Raw genomic sequence first — 17276 nt, 5'->3', positions numbered from 1 at the left:
CATCCTTCTTGCCAAAGTATTCCAATCCTGAGCCTCATTTCTTTCGAACATTGCTTTCTGCCGAAGGATGATCTAATGTGTTAACCCTTCCAGTGTATATCACCCTTAACCCACTTAAAAAGCATTTCAAGTGCATATCCTATGGCCCAGCAGTTTCACTACTAGGTATGTGCTCAGAACGAATGTGTACAAATGGTCACCAAAATATACATACGAGAATGTCTTTGGCACAGCTCTTTGTAATATTCCCCAAATGGGAAACTACCCAAATGTTCATCAGCAATAAAATTATGATATATTCACATAATGTAAGACAATAAAACTATGAGAATGAATAAACTGCAATGAAACAATGTGGATGAACCTCACAAACATAACGTTGAGTTATAGAAGTCACACACTAGAGAATACATAGTAGATGATTCTACGTATATAAAAGTACAAAATAGGCAAAACCAATTGGTGCTATTAGAGGTCAGGATAATGCTACTCTTGGAGGAGAAATAACTACTACTCATGAGGGGCTTCTAGGGCATAGGTAATGTTCTGCTTCCTGATCTGGGTGCTCATTTGTAAATGAGTGCACTTTATAATATACATCAAGCTGTATTCTTACAATTGTACATTGTATAATTGTATACTTTTTTGTATGTATGTTATATCTCAACAAACAGTTGTTATTAAAAGCACTTTTCTTCAGAAGACAGTAGAAAGCTGAGAATTTCATATGCAGGATGATGGTACAATTTCTCCAGGTTGGTCACTCAGAATATTTGGAATTTTCGGTGAATGGAATGTAGAGCACACTGGGAAAAAGGGAGGAAAGCAAGGCTGGAACTGTAGATTGGGACCAGGTCAGAAAGGCAATGTGTGTTAAGGCCTTTGGAATTTATTCTGCAAGCAGTGGGGTGCTATTGAAAGTTTTTAATCAAAGAGGTGACATATTCAGGATTGAGTTTTAGGAAGCTCATGCAGGCCATAGAGTGGAAGAAAACTGATAGAAGAGGATGCTCTGGTGCTGGGGACACGAGTTAGAGTGGAGGCTGACCACCTGACCAAGCATTCAGGCTCCTGGGGATTTTTTAAAACTATGGATTCATGGGCCCCACCCTAGACCTACTGAGTCAGAATCTCCAGGAGACGGAACCAAGGAATCTGTGCTTTAACTAAGTTCCCAGCATATTCCAAACTGTCAGACTGGCACTGGCCTCCAAGCAGGTGTTTGGGAGCTTCTGAGTCAGTTGGCTATTGCGGTAGTCCAGGACAGAGAAGGTGAGGGGGTTAGCTGAGGCTGTGACCCTGGGGACGCAGAGCAGGCTTTGATTCCCCAAAAGAAGGCATGGAGACACAGTTCACTTAATTAAATAACAATTATACATCACTTACTAAATAGCACATACTTTGTGCCAGGCCCTGTTCTAAGTACTTCTTTTAAAAAACAAATATTAAATAATTTAATCATTATAAAAATCCTAGGAGATATATACTCTTACTCTCCCCAGCTTCTTTGAAGGGGAAAAACTGAGAGAGGTTAAGTAACCTGCCCAAGATCACACACCTAATAAAGTGACTGGGGCCAGCTTTATAACCCAGGGCATTAGACTCCATTGTTCAAGCTTTTAACCACTAGGCTTTGCTGGCTGCTGAAGATATTCCAGAAATACTGATGAGTGGTTGTTTGCTTTGAAAAGGAGCTGAGACGTTGGCAGTTAGGAGACCTGAATTCTAATGCCAACATGGTCATTGACTCATGTCCTTCTTCAGATCTCTGGTGCCCTGCTACTACATAAGGAAGGCATTAGTCTGGATTAGTCCCTAAGTTCCCTCCAAATGGCATCTTCTCTGATTTTAAGGGAAGGCAGATTTTTTTTTGTTAAAATATCATTGATATACAATCTTGTGACGGTTTCACATGAACATTGTGGTTTCAACATTCACCCATATCATCAAGTCCTCACCACCATCCCCCCGTTGCAGTCACTGTCTGTCAGCGTAGTAAGATGCCATAGAGTCATTACTTATCTCGATGCTGTACTGGGGAAGGCAGATTCTGACAGCTCTAGAGAGAAGAGGAGAAGGCAAAAGGCCTTCAGTCAGGGTTTGTGTTTCTTTGGCCTGTCCTTGGAGACACAGGCAGAGGCAGCGTGAGGGCTATGGAAGCCTAAGTGCCTGCATGTCAGTTCAGCTCTTGATTTTCAGATGAGTTTTAAGACTTAGGCAGTGAAGGCACATGAAGCTGAAGTCACTGGGAATACCTAAGCCTGGGAGAGGTTGACCAGGGAGGAAGAAGAGCAGCCTCCAGGGTATTTATTTCAGAGGGACAAGAAGGGCAGTGGCTGTGGGCAGGAGAAGTAGTGAGCCCCAGGGACCATGGTGCTTCTCTCATCCTGGTTTAAAACAACCCACTGACCTAGGGTTTTTGTTTCCAGGAAACTATACAGGTTTTGATGTGGAACTGGAGGGGGCCATTCTCAGAGACAAGATTACACTCTGGTCAGTGGCATGGTTAAGGATTTTAGAGCCTGGGGACCTGGAGCAAGTAATACAGCCTCTCTCTGCTTTGGGCTTCTCACCTGGAAAAAAAGGTGTAGAAACGCATCTCTGATAAAATGTCAAAGTGGTTAATGGTTGGGTTTTCTCCCTTTATCTCCCGCCATCACATTCCTGGGATCTCTAGTGGTTAATTAAGAGTTTTCACACAGAGCTGGATTTAAAACCTAGCTCTGTCTTTTCTGGTGTAACCTTGGAGAATTCACTGAATTCTGAGGTTCCTTTTTGTAAAATTAGGAACAATATGTGACTCTCAGAGTTATGGTTAAATTTTATATATATAAATTAGTGCCTACTACAGGGTAGTGCTAAAAATAATGGCACCTATTCTAGTAATTCATCATTATGATCATTTTATTGCAGTGTTCCCTATGAACACTTGCTTTTAGGAGAAGGTACGTTAAACACATTGGTATTCAGGTGTAAACAACTGAGTGAGACTTACTTTCTTTAGTGGATACTTTGCATTTTTCCTGAGGACAAATCCTAAAAATAAAGCCAGTTCAATTAAACACTGTTAGTGCAGATGGGCAGTGCTGAGTGCTGTCCTAGGTGCTGAAGGGAAGTAAATGAGGAATGAGCTTACGCTGTAGATACAGATATCAACTAGGTTGATTGAAGACTGTTTCAAGGTGCACTGGAATAGGTACCCCAACAGAGGTGAAAATGAAATGCCCTGGGTATCAAGGAGTCTGATCAGGGTAGTCTTTGTGGAAGAGATGGCATTTGAATTCTGGTGGTAGATCGAGCTTAGTGAGTTTAGTGCTTCATTAAAAACATGATTTATTGAAGTCAGAAAGACCTGGTTTGAATTCCAGCTCTGCCATTAGTAACTTTGTGTATTCTTGGGAAACCTGCTTAACCTTCTTGATCCTCATTTTTTCCCTTGTAAAATGGGGTAGTAACTATTTCACTCACAGTTTGAAAATTAAATGAGACAATGCCTATGCAAAACACGTGGCATGGCATCTGGCACAATGGTAATAATATTAATAATAGATATCTTTATTGAGTGCTTAATGTACGCCACCACCCACCTAGGGTGTCCTGAGGATTAAATGTTACTATATTATTACATTAACCTTATTGTTATAGTTAATCCTCACAACAGCCCTGAGAGTTTGGTTAGTACCTGACAAATTATAGGTGTTATTTAAAGCTTAACTCTGGAGGGTGGTTGGAATTTTGATAGGAAAGGTCAGGATATGAGGAAAGTTAAGGAGAGAAAGCTAGGATGAAGGAATTATTGAGAATATACACAAAGCAAGAGGTGCCTGGCTGGGCTGGGGTGTGGAGACTGTGAGGGAGACCAGTAGCAGATGGGGTAGGAATCAGATAATGCAGAGTCTTGGATGCCTGGGTGCGAAGGTAGAATCTAATTTGGCAGGCAATGGGAAACCATCCTAAGGTTTTATTGGATCATGGCATGATTGAAGCTCTGATTTATTTGTAAATTTGTATTTTATCTTCATTTACATTACAGAATTAATATATTTAACCATAAAATTTTCAGAAGACACAAGCAGACAAAAGAGAAATAAAATTTACACATTGTGCTGGCTGGAGTATAAATTGCTACAACTGCTTTGGAAAATCACTTGGCAGTGTCTGCTAAATCTGAACAAAAGCCTGCCCTATGACCCAGCAGTTCCACTCCTAGATATATTTCTAAGAAACATGGGTGCAAATGTTCACCAAAGGCTGTGCACTAAAGTAATCATAGCAGCATTATTCCTAATAGCTCTAAACTAGAAAAAAATCAAATGCCCATCAACAGTACAATGGATAAATAGATTGTGGTATATTCATACAGTGGGATACTATCTAGCAGTGATAATAAGCAACCTGCAGCTACACACAATATGGATGGGTTTTACGCAATCAACATGTTGAGTAGAAGAAGCCAGCTGCTTGCTTTCCTCTCAGAAAGGTCATGCTCTCATGCTCTGTTTATAAAGTTCAAAAACAAGCAAAATGAATATCTGGAGTTAGAGGTCGGGAGAGTGGCCACCTGTGTGGAGTGAGGTAAAGACTGGAAGACTGGACCAGTGGACTTTGGGGACCCTGGCACTGCTCTTTTTCTTCATCTGGTGCTGGTTGCAGAGGTGTGTTTACTTTGTGAAATGTCATCTAGTTACATACTTAAGGTTTGTGCCCTTTTTTGTATATATCTTGTACTTAGATTGAAAAGTTACAAAAAATGATCTTCATATACCTTCTGTAACAATCTTTCTTCTATAGTTATTCCCCATGAACAGTTTGGTTCCTATCTTCCCAATGTTTCTGTGCCTATTCAATAAACATAAAGATAAAGCAATACACATATATAAGCTATCTATAGCTTTGCAAAAATTACATATTTTACATACTGTCCTGCAACATGCTTTTTTATCTTAACAGTATGTTGGTACAATCTTTCCATGTCATTGTATATGTAGACCTAGATGATTACTTTTTAGCAGTTGCATGGTATTTTATTGTGGGGATGTGTCATTTAGTAAACCAGTGCCCTGTTGATGGACAGATAATTCCAGCACTTCATTGATGATGATTCTGTGGGGAACCTCTCTGTGTACTTTTGTGACTATTTGGGCAGAATGAATTAGTAGGAGTGAAATATCATGGTCTGAATGGTAATTTAAGATAGATAGTCTGTTAAAGGCTTGTTGGGTGGCTGGGTGGAAGCAGTGAGACCAGTAAGGAGGCTATTAAAATGGTTTAGACTTGAGGCAATGAGGTGGTTGGCTACAAAAATGGTTAAGAAGGGGAGATATAAGAGATATTACAGGCAAAGACTTTCTAAGACCTGGCATCTGATGAGAGAGCAGAAAAAGAGAAGTCCTAAGTGGGGGGTTTCTGAGTCTGGGTGGCTGGGAAGACTGGGAACATAGATCAGGAGTTGTTGGGGGAAATGGGATGAGGGATGGGTTTAGTTTTGGTCCGGTTGCATTCAAGGAGCCTGCTAATCATCCAGGAGTGATGCCAGAATGCAGCTGTAAGTATTGCTCTGGACAGAGTTAAGGCTCCATATTGGGGCATAGGATTCATTTGCATAGGGTGGTTCTGAGGTTGGGGAAAGAATGAAATCAGCAGTGGGGAGGATCTAGAGAAAGAGTGGACCCAGTAACTAAGGGGTGTATGGGGAAGGAGACAATGGTCAGAGGGACAGGCGGAGATCCACAAAATTCACTATCAAGGAGGCCAAAGATGGAAGGATCTGAAGTGATGACTGCTTCAAAGGGTAAAGTGATCAGTAGCCTATATTAGGCCCCCTCCTTCTGCACCCCACTGGGGGCTAGCATTATGTCTTGTACTTGCTTTTCAAAGCACTTAACACACTTGTGATCAATCAGTGTGATCATCTGTTTGATGTGGGCTCCATGGAGGCAGGGACCACACCAATTCTGGTCTCCCTTCCATCCCCAGCGTCAGACGTGGTGTTTGGCGCACGATGGTGTTGGCACCCTAAGTTTGTTGCCGCCTCCTGCAGGATTCCAGCTGACTACACGCCTGCCTCTCACCTCCATGCACATAACTCTGCACAAGTTGGGAGAAGAGGACCTTAAGACCCTTTGGGAGAAAATTCAGCCTGCACAGTTTGAATTTTGGGACCAGAAAGTATGAGTTGGGTGATCAAAAATGGGTCACCCAAACTCCATTTATTTGTACATCACTGGAACCCAAAGTTTACAGGACTCCACCTCCAAGCCTCCCCATGAGCGTTACATGAACCAGGACGACAGATCCCCTTGTTTGTTCCCCTTCCATCTTTGGATAGTATGCCCCCTCCATGCCTGTATCCACTATGAAGCTGCTCTTTTTATCACATTTCATGGAGGGGATGGTGTTTTTGTTGTGATTCTGGAACCCAGCTGTGCAGGGATTTGTGAACTTTGACTCCCTTAGGGTGCCAGCCAGGGCAGGTGTCTTCGGTCAGGTTTCCCCAAAGCAAACCCTGAGATGAGATTTGTGTGCAGGTGACACATGAAGGAAGTGCCCCCTGAGACTTCAGATCCCACAGAGGGTGGCTTCAGATCCCACAGAGGGTGGCTTCAGCCCCTCCCATGGGTTCGCTGAGCCTGTGTTACGCCTCAGAGTTGCTTGATCCTGGCTTCATTCTCCTGCTCCACGTAGGCTTTGACCATGGGAGTGGGAGTCGTAAATTCTTAGGCATTTCTACCTCTGCCCACGTGAAGGCAAGGTGGGCTCAGTAGCCCAAGGAAAGACCTAAAAAAAGGAGGCAGGTGGTGGCTTTCAGAGGCCAGTGTGGAAGTGCTGCAGGAGGCCTTCCAGAGCACGTGACTACTGGTTGACCTGAGGGCTGGGCAGTTGGAACCTCCTCAACTCCTCTCCTTCCCTTGGAATGTATACTCTGCCCGTTGTTCCCACAGTGGGAGGAGCCCTTTCCAAGGCCCTGGCCTTTAGAGAGTGAGGTGCTCTTGAGACCATCTGCACATAGATGTGACTGAAGCCCATTAAGGCTTCTGTCTACACTGCTGAGATTCTGGCAGGTGGGTGCAGAGATCTATTCACTTTGCAGCCACCCAGGACAAGCCTCATGTATTAAGTTCCCTTGCTTATCAGATCTGCCACCTACCAATCTGGAATGGTCTTCCTTTCTTTGGTCTCTCCCTGCCCTCTGTGTATGAGGGTCTGTGAACCAACAGAAGGGGCCTAACAAAGGTGGTAAGAAGGGAGAAACGTGGAGCATCAACACTGTCCTCTAGAGCATGTCAAGCCAGAGTCTATTTTTGAGCCCTGCTGGACCAGAAGCAGGGGCTGAAATTCTCTGTCTCACATTGATGTGTGGAGATCAGACTTGGAAGCATGTTTAACATCTTCATGAGGGCTTCCCACCAAATGAGAAGGCGCTCAGTAAATGCTTGTTGACTGAATGAAAGGGCCATGCCTCAGGAGTTGGGGGCCGAGATAAGCCCTTGAGCGTGGTCACATGCAGTCGGTGGAGACGGGTGTAGTTAGCCGTGTGAACGGGCGGAGTGGAAGTCACGCTGCAGGAGACGAGAGTGCATGGCTGGTGCTGTGGTGGAGAGGCCGTTCTCTAAAGAAGTTTGTTGGTTGGAGGAGGTGGTGAAGATTTGAGCAGGCTCGTAGGAGGAGTGGAAAGAGCCAGAGGATGGAGAGGTGGCAATTCAAGGCCCAGAGCCAACAGCTTGTAGGAGGAGTTCCCGCTGAGGTGGGAGGAGGTGGGATGGGGAGAACAGATGGTGGGCCAGACTCGACCAGGAGAAGGGTGACCCCTTCCTCCCAGAGAGGGGGCAGAGCTGAGGGGCAGGTCAAAAGGTCTGAGAATGGTGACATTTGCAAATGAGAAAAGAGCAAATGAAAAAAAAAACATCTTTTCAGCCAAGTGAGAGAAAGGTCATCTGTTGGGATGGATGGGGTGATGGAGTCAGGATTGGGAACCCATTGGGACACTTTGGGGTTGTGGCTGAGTCAGCAAGAGATGGCTGGTGGAAGGGTCAGAGGCTGAGGTCAGATGGTGGACCTTGCTGATGTGGCTGGATGCAGTCATGGTACCCAGACTGGGGACTCATGGGGTGGGAAGGTGGCATGTCAGGGAAACACAAGACAGTTCTGGCATGAGCAAATCTGGGGAATGTTGGGATGTGTTCCTCTGCAGTGGTGTGGCTACTATAGTTTAGCACCTACTATGTGCCAGGCCTACTATGTGTGGTAAATGCTCTGTCATTTAACCCTCTCAACGGCTCCATAGGTGGCCACTGCCTGACTGGCCTGAGGCCCCACAGCCAGGGGTTGCCAAGCTGGGACTCTGTGCCAGGGATGTCTGATCACCAACAGGCTCATCTGTGTGGGGAGGCCCAGCCCGGGTGCTGGATGTGCAGTGCTTTGGGGCTGTAGGATGCCACGCAGATGTGAAGCACACTACCGCACACCGCCTCCTCCAGCGGGGAGGGACTGAGGTGTTTGTCATGCTTTGGTCCTCCGTCTCCGGGAGAAATGTGTCAGACCTTGGTGGGTGGGGATGAGCTGGGCAGGGCTCCAGAACACGGCTCAGTGGGGAGGTGACAATCCCAGGCAGGTGTGTGCAACCTGCCCGCAGAGGGCCAGGTGGCGGGTCTGTATTCCCACCAGAGGGTAGTATCTCTCCCTGGATGTATGACTGCATGTGTGTGTGTGTGTGTAGGGATGTCTCTCTGTGCCGGTGAGTCTGTGTTTCTAAGCGTGCACGTGTGCATTTCTGAGTCTTTCCCTTTGCCCATGTACCTGTTATACACAGAGAAACATAGAAATGGGTGGTGGTGAGGTACAGATACAAATTGGGGAAGGAACAAATGGTGGAATGAAAGGAAACAGACTCGGGACTCACATACTCCCCCATGTGTTCAGAAACACCTAGGGTGACACACGCAGAAATGCAATGTCCGTGTCTCTCTGTGCTTGCTTGGGTGGGTTGACACATGTTTCTTATGGATATGCGCTTGGGCATGTGACAGTAAACACATACCTGTTTAACTTAAGAAACACAGAATGATAGGTACATGGAGACCCATGAAAGCACACGATAGGGACATGCAGACATACATACCTGGACAAACTGTCTTTGCATGTATATTCCTGGGTATGTGTTACTATGTGCTTTTCTGAGTATGTAGGAATCTGTGTATCTGAATACGGATATCTGTAGGAGACAGACATGGTGGCACACACTCAGAAACACACACACAGCACCCATGTATGGCAATGCCTGGAGACAATTTTTATTTCCACGACTGGATTGGAGATACTACTAGCATCTAATGGGTAGAGGCCAGGGATGCTGTTAGACCTTCTACAAGGCACAGGATGCCTCAACAACAAAGCAGTATCCCACCCAAATTACCAGTTGCGTTGAGATAGAGAAACCTTGGTCTGAGTCCATGCAGTGCTCTTGACAGACAGTATGACACATTGTCAGTACTCAATAAATAGTAGCTGAAGAGGGGGACGAGAAGTGATTTGGAGAAGGTTGAATTGAATTCCTTTGAATTCAGGGGAGAAATGAATTCATGGGGGAGAAAAGTACATGTAAATGAGCCCATCATTTAACAGGATTCATGTGATACTGTCTGTTGGGTGGGCACAAGGGGCAGGGCTGCCCTCAGGAGGGTAGGTGCAGGTGAGGCGGGTGGCAGGAGGAGGTTGATGGATGGGGCGTGGGGCCAACTCTGGGCAGCCACCAGTCACTGTGACACTAACCAGATGGTTTGCCTGTCTGTCCCCTCCCACCCTGTGTCTCTCTTTCCACCTCTCTTGGCCTCTTTGGCCGGAAGGGGACAGCCGGAGGCTGAAGGGGGCCATCCAGAGGAGCACGGAGACGGGCCTGGCAGTGGAGATGCCTAGCCGGACGCTGCGCCAGGCCAGCCACGAGTCCATCGAGGACAGCATGAACAGCTATGGCTCCGAGGGCAAGTGAGTGTGGGGCCCTCCTGGCTGTCAGTCTTCCCTGGTGGGCAGGAGGGACTGAGCCCTGGGTCAGCCTCACGTTGGTGGGGCATTGGCTCAGGGCTCCTGGGTGGTCCACGTCTTCAGAAGGGAGGGAGTAGAGCATAGACTCTGGGGATCAAGTGATAGATTTGAATCCTGGCTCCACCACACACCACCTGTTTGATCTTGGGCAGGTCATTTCCCTGTGCCTCAGTTTCCTCATCTATAAAATGGGGCTAATAGTGCCAACCTCACAGGGGTGTCATGAGGAGTAAATGGATTGATATTTATAAAGAGTGTAGAACAGGGGTTGGCATATAAGTCCTGTGTGTCAGCGTTGGCAAATAAGAAAGAGTGAGTGGGGTTTTATTATGGTTACTGTTTCCTCCTCTCTTTCTTAGTTTCTTAAATCCCAGTGGGTTTTTAAAAATATGTACTACTGCCTGATAAGGAGTTCCACATAGATCAAGTCATAAAACATTAGGTTCGACCAGCTCCTTGCCAGTGTTTGTCTTGCCTGATGGTATATCAGAATCACTGGGAACTTTCTACAAATACAGGTTGCAGGCCCATATCCTGACTCAGAGTCTTGGGGAGTGGAGCCCAGGAACTCCATTTTTAAAAGGCTTCCTGGGAGAAGACCAACCTGGACTGGGGGTTCTCATCATGGAGCAATTACAGATGCCTTTGAGAATTTGGGGAAAGCTTGGGTCTGCTTTCCCCTGATAAATACATGCACACATGCTCTCCTTCTCACATGCACAGCCTTACAAACATGTTTTCCTCATTATTTTAGGGGTTTCTAGATTTCCTTAAAACCCATTCATGGATTTTAAGGCAAATAAAACTTTAATCCAGAGTGGCTTCCTTATCATACAGATGACCAGGGCACTCAGAGAGGTTGAGGAGCTTGCCCTGGATCACACAGCGTATCAGTAGGTCTGGAATCAGGGAGACCTGAGTCCCAGCCAGGGCATGTTCCATGGCACCTCATGGCTTCCTTCTCTCAGCTGTCTTCAGCCGGGGCTGGGGTGTCAGGATCCTCGTCACACACACGAGGAGACTGGTGCTTGGAAAAGTTAAGGCTGAGCTGTTCAGTTCAGTAGATACTAGGCACAGGGCTATTTAAATGTAAATTAATTAAAATTAAATATTCTCTTCCTCCATCACAGTAGTCATATTTCAAGTGCTCAGTAGCAGCTCATGTCCAGTGACAACTGTATTAGATGGTGCAGAAATAGAATATTTCCATTATTGCAGGAAGAAGTTCCACTGGACAGCGCTGGCTAAGTGGCCTGTCCAGGACAGGCACCAGCCAAGCCACTGAGGGGCAGGGCTGGGACTCTGCCGCCACCTCCCTGCCCATTGCTGGCCTGGTCTGGCAGCTGGGGGCTTCTGCTGGCTGAAAGCCTTCCCACCCCCAGGCCCCCTAAGTGGGGCATCTCCGGGCTCTATGAATGGCCTTGCCTTGGCAGAAGCTGCTGCTCCACCCACCTCCTAGGGAGCCTTTCCGGAGGGCGAGAAGAGGAGGAGGACAGGCGGAAGGGAGAGGGGGAGGAGGAGGATGAAAGGAACAAACATCTTCTTTAACCTGAGGAACTCGGCCGGCAGCAACACTTGGAGGAAGATATTCTAGGCATCTGGGTGGCAGTGGGTTGCTGCTGAGTTTCAGGGGTGCGGGAGGTTTGGGTCCCAGTCCTGGCTCTGCCACTGACCCCCCTGGATGGCCTTGGCCATGTCTCTTGGCTCCTTAAGCTTCAGGAGGCTGGTGAGAATCTCATCTGCCTCCTGGGCAGTTCGGAGAACCAGGTCAGGGGAGGGCAGAGAGGTGCAGTGCGCAGCAGCAGGGGGTCCCGACCCGTATTCCCATTCTACAGAGAGCAGATGAGGGCGCGGTGAGGCCTCCCATTGTGTCCAGTGGGAGCAGCGTGGGGGAGTGTGGTGAGGAAGAAGTGAGGTCGTGCCTGCACACGGCAGGTGCTTGGGAGATGGCTCTCCCTGTCAGTGGCTGTAATGTTCTTTAAGGGCCCGAAGAGTCTGATCACAACGCAGAGAGGTTCTAAGCCGGCACCTCAGAGTCACACAAACCTGGTTTGTGCTTCATTTCTGCTGCTTAGTAGCTATGTGACTTTGGGGAAGTTACTTTACATCTCTGAGCACAATTTCTTCATATCCAGAAAGGAGACAATGATAGTACTGACCACTAATAGAGTTGTGGTGAGGATTAAATGAGGTAATATATGTATAAGCACTTAGAACACACTGCACACAGCAAGCACTATTATTATCACTATGATCATGTTGTTGGTTGTTGATTTGGCCACTTTATTTGTGTGTTTTGCTCTTTGCCACCGGTTGCATCCTAATGGCACAGTGAGCCACCCCAAATGAAATCATGTCTTTAAAGTCCTTAGCACAGAGCCAGCATGGGATCAATGTTGGCTGTGATGATTTATGATTATTAGAAGTTTGGAGGGAGGGTGCCTTGGGCCCACCTGAGGAAGGATCCTGTGAGTTAGAGGGTGCTCAGTCCAGCAGAGAAGAGAGTTGTGCCCTCCTGAAAGGGTCTGAGTCTTGATGGAGCCCAGCCAGGTCCTGCCACTCCCCCAACAACTGGACGAGCAAGGGGCGTGGAAAGGACAGGTGAGGACATTGAGCTGAGGTCAGCCTCTTCCTGGGTCTGGAGGTATTTTGGGCCCTGGTGGGACCCAAGATGCCAAGCTTCTGAAACAGGAGGGGGTGTGACTGTCCTCCCTTGGGCTCCTGCCAGCCCAGCTGAGGCTTGCAGGGAGCCAGCGCACTTGCACAGCCCCCGCGAGCCTGCGGGCCGTGGTGCTGCTGGGTCTGCCTGCCTGTGCACTGGATCACCGAGCATGTGTGTTCCTGTGGGTGGGTACAGGGCATTTCATTTCAGCAAATGGCATCAAGCGGCTACATGTTCCAAACAACTGGCTGAGCACCTCGGAGGCTGCCTTCACTTGACCAAGCAGCTGGCATTTAGGGGGGAGCTGCAAAGCACTTTGTAAATGTTGCTCCCTAACCAGGCCGCAGAGCTTGGAAAGGGGTGCATATGGGTTGGGCCATTCTTTCAGGGCAGATCCTTGGGCTTCAGGTCACCCAAGACCAGCTAACAATGAGCTCAGCTCTCACTGTTCAAAGCATTCAACTCCATTGGCATCCCTTGGGGCTTGTTAGAAATGCAGCATCTCAGGCTCCACCCCAAGCCTGCTGAATCAGAATCTGTATTTTAACAAGATCCCCAGGTGGTTTATGTACATGTTAAAGTTGAGAAGGCCTGGCTTAATGGAATAATATTCTAGAGGTAGCACTTGCAGAGCACTTGCTCTGTGCAGGCACTGTGCTAAGTCCTTTTACATATATTGACTCATTTAATTCTTACAACAACCTGATGACTCTGGGACTACTATTATCCCTATTTTACAGAAGAGTAAACAAAGCCAAGAGAGGTTAATTAACTTGCCCAAGGTCACACAGCTGGTAATTGGCTTCAAATGCTGGGATTCAAATCCAGTCGTTTGGGGTCTGCCCTTAACTATTATACTTGGCTCTTGCCCTCATTTCATGGCTGCATCTGTCAAGATTTCTGGAGGTAGATGCTTCACGGGTGGTTTGCTGGCTTCATGAGTCCCTCCATGTTTTCCCTCCATAGGCCTTGGAGGGAACCAATCATGGGTTTATCCTCTGGGGATGGGAAAGGGCTTTCTTTCCCTGAGCCCCTTTCTGCCTGATTGAAAAATCAGGATTTTGTAGGCTAAGGATGGAAGGGAACAGCTGTGGGCTTGGCAACCAGCCAAGTCCCCCACGTCCCCAGAGCAGTCCCCTCTCCCCAAGACAAAGGGCAGGGATTCAAGTCCCCTGAGAAAGGACCACAAGAATAGTACCTCCCTGGACCCCTCTGAATCCTGAGATACTCCCTGGCGGCTGCCTGCCTTAGTTTGGGTTCCGCAGCGCCAGACCCAAGACATGGATTTAAGTGCAAGTAGCTCACTTGGGGGATGATTCCAGAAAACCACGGTGGAGGAGCATGTGAGTGAGACAGGGCAGGGGGGGCGTCCGATAATGTGTGCCCTAAGAAGCCAGCCACCACTGTGGGTAACTGCAGCTTAATCCTGATGGGGACTCTGGGAGCCAGTGTGGGACATGTGCCTGAGTGTCCTGGGAGGCAAGGGAGCTCAAGTATTCATGCTCCAACTCTTACCAGTTACTGGTTGACGGCTTCTCCCAGTTAACTCTCCTGCTCTTACTGCAGCATAGTGGACTCAGGAGGCCAGAGAAACTCCTCAGGGGCCAGAGAAGTGTAGGCAAAGGAACAAGGTGCTGGCAGTTGGAAGTCAGCAAGCACTGAGGTAGTGACGGTCAAGGGACATGGGGGCAGGGGCCAGCAGAGCCTCTGCCCTGCGGTGCTGTGCACTATCTCCCAGCTCCCCAAACCAGAAACCTCAGCTTTCAGATGGCTCCCCCCTCTCTCACACCCACATCCAATCCATAACTGGGCTCTACCGTTTCACGCCCGTCTTTGACTCCATCCATTTCTCTCTGTCCCCACCCCCTGGTGAGGTTCTTCGTCACTCCTGCATGGGTCCCTGCAAGTCTCCTCTTTGGTCTAAACCCCATGGTCTGTCACTCAGCACTTATTTCCTCTGACCTGTGCCAGCCTTTCTGTCCCCAACCATGTGCCCCCTGCTCCAGCACCCTGAACCCCTTCCACTCCTCTGTCTCACTTCCAGGCCTTTGCCTACGTTGCTCCCTCTATGCAGCCTGCCCTTTCCTACCCGTACTCTGTCTCCATCCTCTGACTCATTCCTCCTCCAGATCTCAGCTAAGAACTGGCAAGTAAGCTTTATCTCTTATGCCAACTCCAGTTAATTGATAGTGGCTCCATGGGGTGCTGTGCTGAGGAGGATTCTGGAGCCTGGTCCAGGCTTGGCAGGAGTGTTGAGGTTGATTAGCAATGTCTGCCCTGGGCGTGGGCAGGAGCAGTGAACGGCTCAGTCTGCCGTTCTTACGGTTACATCAGCAGCTCTCACAGCCTGTTCTTACTCAACTGCAGCACCCTCCACTCTGGTGTAATTGTCACGTGTGTGTCTGTCCCACTAGACACTGAATTCAGTGCCGGCCCAGCATGGGGCCTGGCCTACAGGTGATGCTGTGCAGATTTGGATGGGTAATGGGTAGCTACGAGGAGCAGAAGCATGCACACATTCCATCCCTACCCGTTCCACCCCCTTGTCCTTCATCACATGGAATGGGGCCTCAGCATCCTCTCTGTAAACGGGAAGCTCTCAACCTGGCTGCCAGTGCCCCTCCTGCTCCTCCCCTCTGTCCTTCATTGTCCTGAGGTGTCTGGGGCACCAGCATCCTGCTCCCTGGGTGTTTGGATCATTGTATCCACAGCTGTGCAAAGCAGAGTGTGAGCTAAAGGCAGGGCCGCTGCGCCCGGGCTCAGGGGCACGTTCCTGCCAAGGCTGTTTTCCTAATCGCCAGAGGCCCAGGAGGCTGGGTGGGTGACCAGAACCCCTTTACTCTCCCTCATTTCTGCTGTTTAGCAGAGTCATCCTACCTGAAGGACAAACCAAGACTGTGTATGGCCATGGGCTGGGAGGCAGGGGGCTTTGTTTTGTTCGGTCTTAGAAGCATTAGTATTTGTTGAGCATTTGTGCCAGATTCTAAGAAGTTTATTTCATTTAATACTTACAATAGCCCTGAGGGGATCCCATCATTGTGTATTCCTACTTACCGAAAAGGGAGCCCAGCTCTGATTGGTGAAGAAGGTTTCTCCACAACTAGAGAGTAAGGGAGTCAGTACTCAAGTCCAGGGCTGCCTGACCCCTGGGCTGCAAGGCCTGGCGCTCTGCCCCGGGTAAGGTCCCCTCAGGGCACAGGGAGACAGAACAGCAGAGTGGCCAAGAAGGTGAACTCTGGATTCACATCCCAAGTTTGCCACCTACTAGGGGAGTGATCTTCACTGGGTTCCTTAACTCTCTGTGCCTTGGTTTCTCCTTCTGTAAAGTGAGTATTAAAAATAAGCACCTTGTTTATGTCATAGAGTTGTTACATGAGGATAAAATGAGTCCCTATTGATAATCTAGTACTATTAGTGCTTGGTTTCTTGACAAGTTTTTGATAAATAAAAAAATAAATCCTTGGCTTCGTGCCTGTGGTGGGAGGCAGGTTTGGAGATATCTTGAATGCTTGAAAAGCCAGAAGCGGGACTGTGTGATGCTGTATATCCTGGCATACAGTCAATTCTGCTACAATGCCATTTTGAAAATGTGAATTTGTTCCAAGACGAGTGAAGTATTAGGGAAGAATTTGAGCACAACAAGATTTCGCTTTTGCACAGGAGAAACACAGGTGAATGCAGAAAGCTGCACCCCATAGGAATACATAAAACGCACACACCTCGAACATCTCCCTGCTCCCAGAGCTCCTGCTTTCTGGTATGCAAGCTCTCTGACCCATTTCAGACAATCCTGAATCACCACTCCACAGTAACCTGTGGGCTGCAGTCTTTCTGACACTCATTTCCACAAATTTCAGGCCATCTCCAAGGTAAAGCACCATCTTTGGTGCAGTATTTATGCATCTCTTGACCATTTAATGTGGTCTGGTACCGAAAATGCCATGAAAACACCTCAGAGAGGGAGAAGAGGCTGTCCCAGGCTGGGCAGCAGGGACCAGCAGGGCATGGTGTCGCAAGCCTTTATTCATTCAGCAAATGCTATGTGCTTGTCCCTGTGCTGAGCACCTTGCCTGCCTTATCTTGCTGACCTCCTCCAGTAGCTCAGTAAGGTGATTACAGTTTATTCCCATTTTAAATATAAGAAAACAACAGCTCAGAGAGGTTACAAAACCAACACCAGTTTGCACAGCACTGGAATCCAAGTAGTAGCATGTATGTGGTACTTAATCATTCAGCAAGCTCGTTCCATCTCTTTGTGAATGGATCCTACGAGCAAAGATTTTCGAAACACTGAAACCTGGTATAGTACAGCACAGGCACCTACAATAGAATGGCTGCACCCCGTCCATGAGGTGGCTATGGTCTTATTTGTGGATAAGACTCAAGTGCAAAGACACAAGCAGTTGCCACTGACCACACAGTGAGCCACTGACCCCCTGAGGCATGGGGCCAGCTCTGACTTTGTTTCCTCTGCCTTCATCCTACTGCAGGGAAGAGGTGGCATGGAGTCTCCAACATGGTTGTTCCTCTCGCCAGCAGGGACCTGCCACCACTTTAACCTTCCTTCCTCCAGCCC

At 48.0% G+C, this 17276-nt stretch overlaps 1 protein-coding gene across 1 annotated transcript in view; it reads left to right on the top strand.

Annotated features, from left to right (window-relative positions):
* Positions 1 to 17276, top strand: part of RIMS4 (regulating synaptic membrane exocytosis 4) — a 56787-nt gene that overhangs the window by 25323 nt on the left and 14188 nt on the right. The window contains exon 2 of the mRNA XM_036902186.2: positions 9843 to 9981. Within this exon, the coding sequence (XP_036758081.1) occupies positions 9843 to 9981 (139 nt within the window). The remainder of the gene's footprint in view (positions 1 to 9842; positions 9982 to 17276) is intronic.

This window comes from Manis pentadactyla, chromosome 5, assembly GCF_030020395.1.
Source record: "Manis pentadactyla isolate mManPen7 chromosome 5, mManPen7.hap1, whole genome shotgun sequence".
Classification (NCBI taxonomy): Eukaryota; Metazoa; Chordata; class Mammalia; order Pholidota; family Manidae; genus Manis; species Manis pentadactyla.
This window is presented reverse-complemented; position numbering and strand designations above follow the sequence as displayed.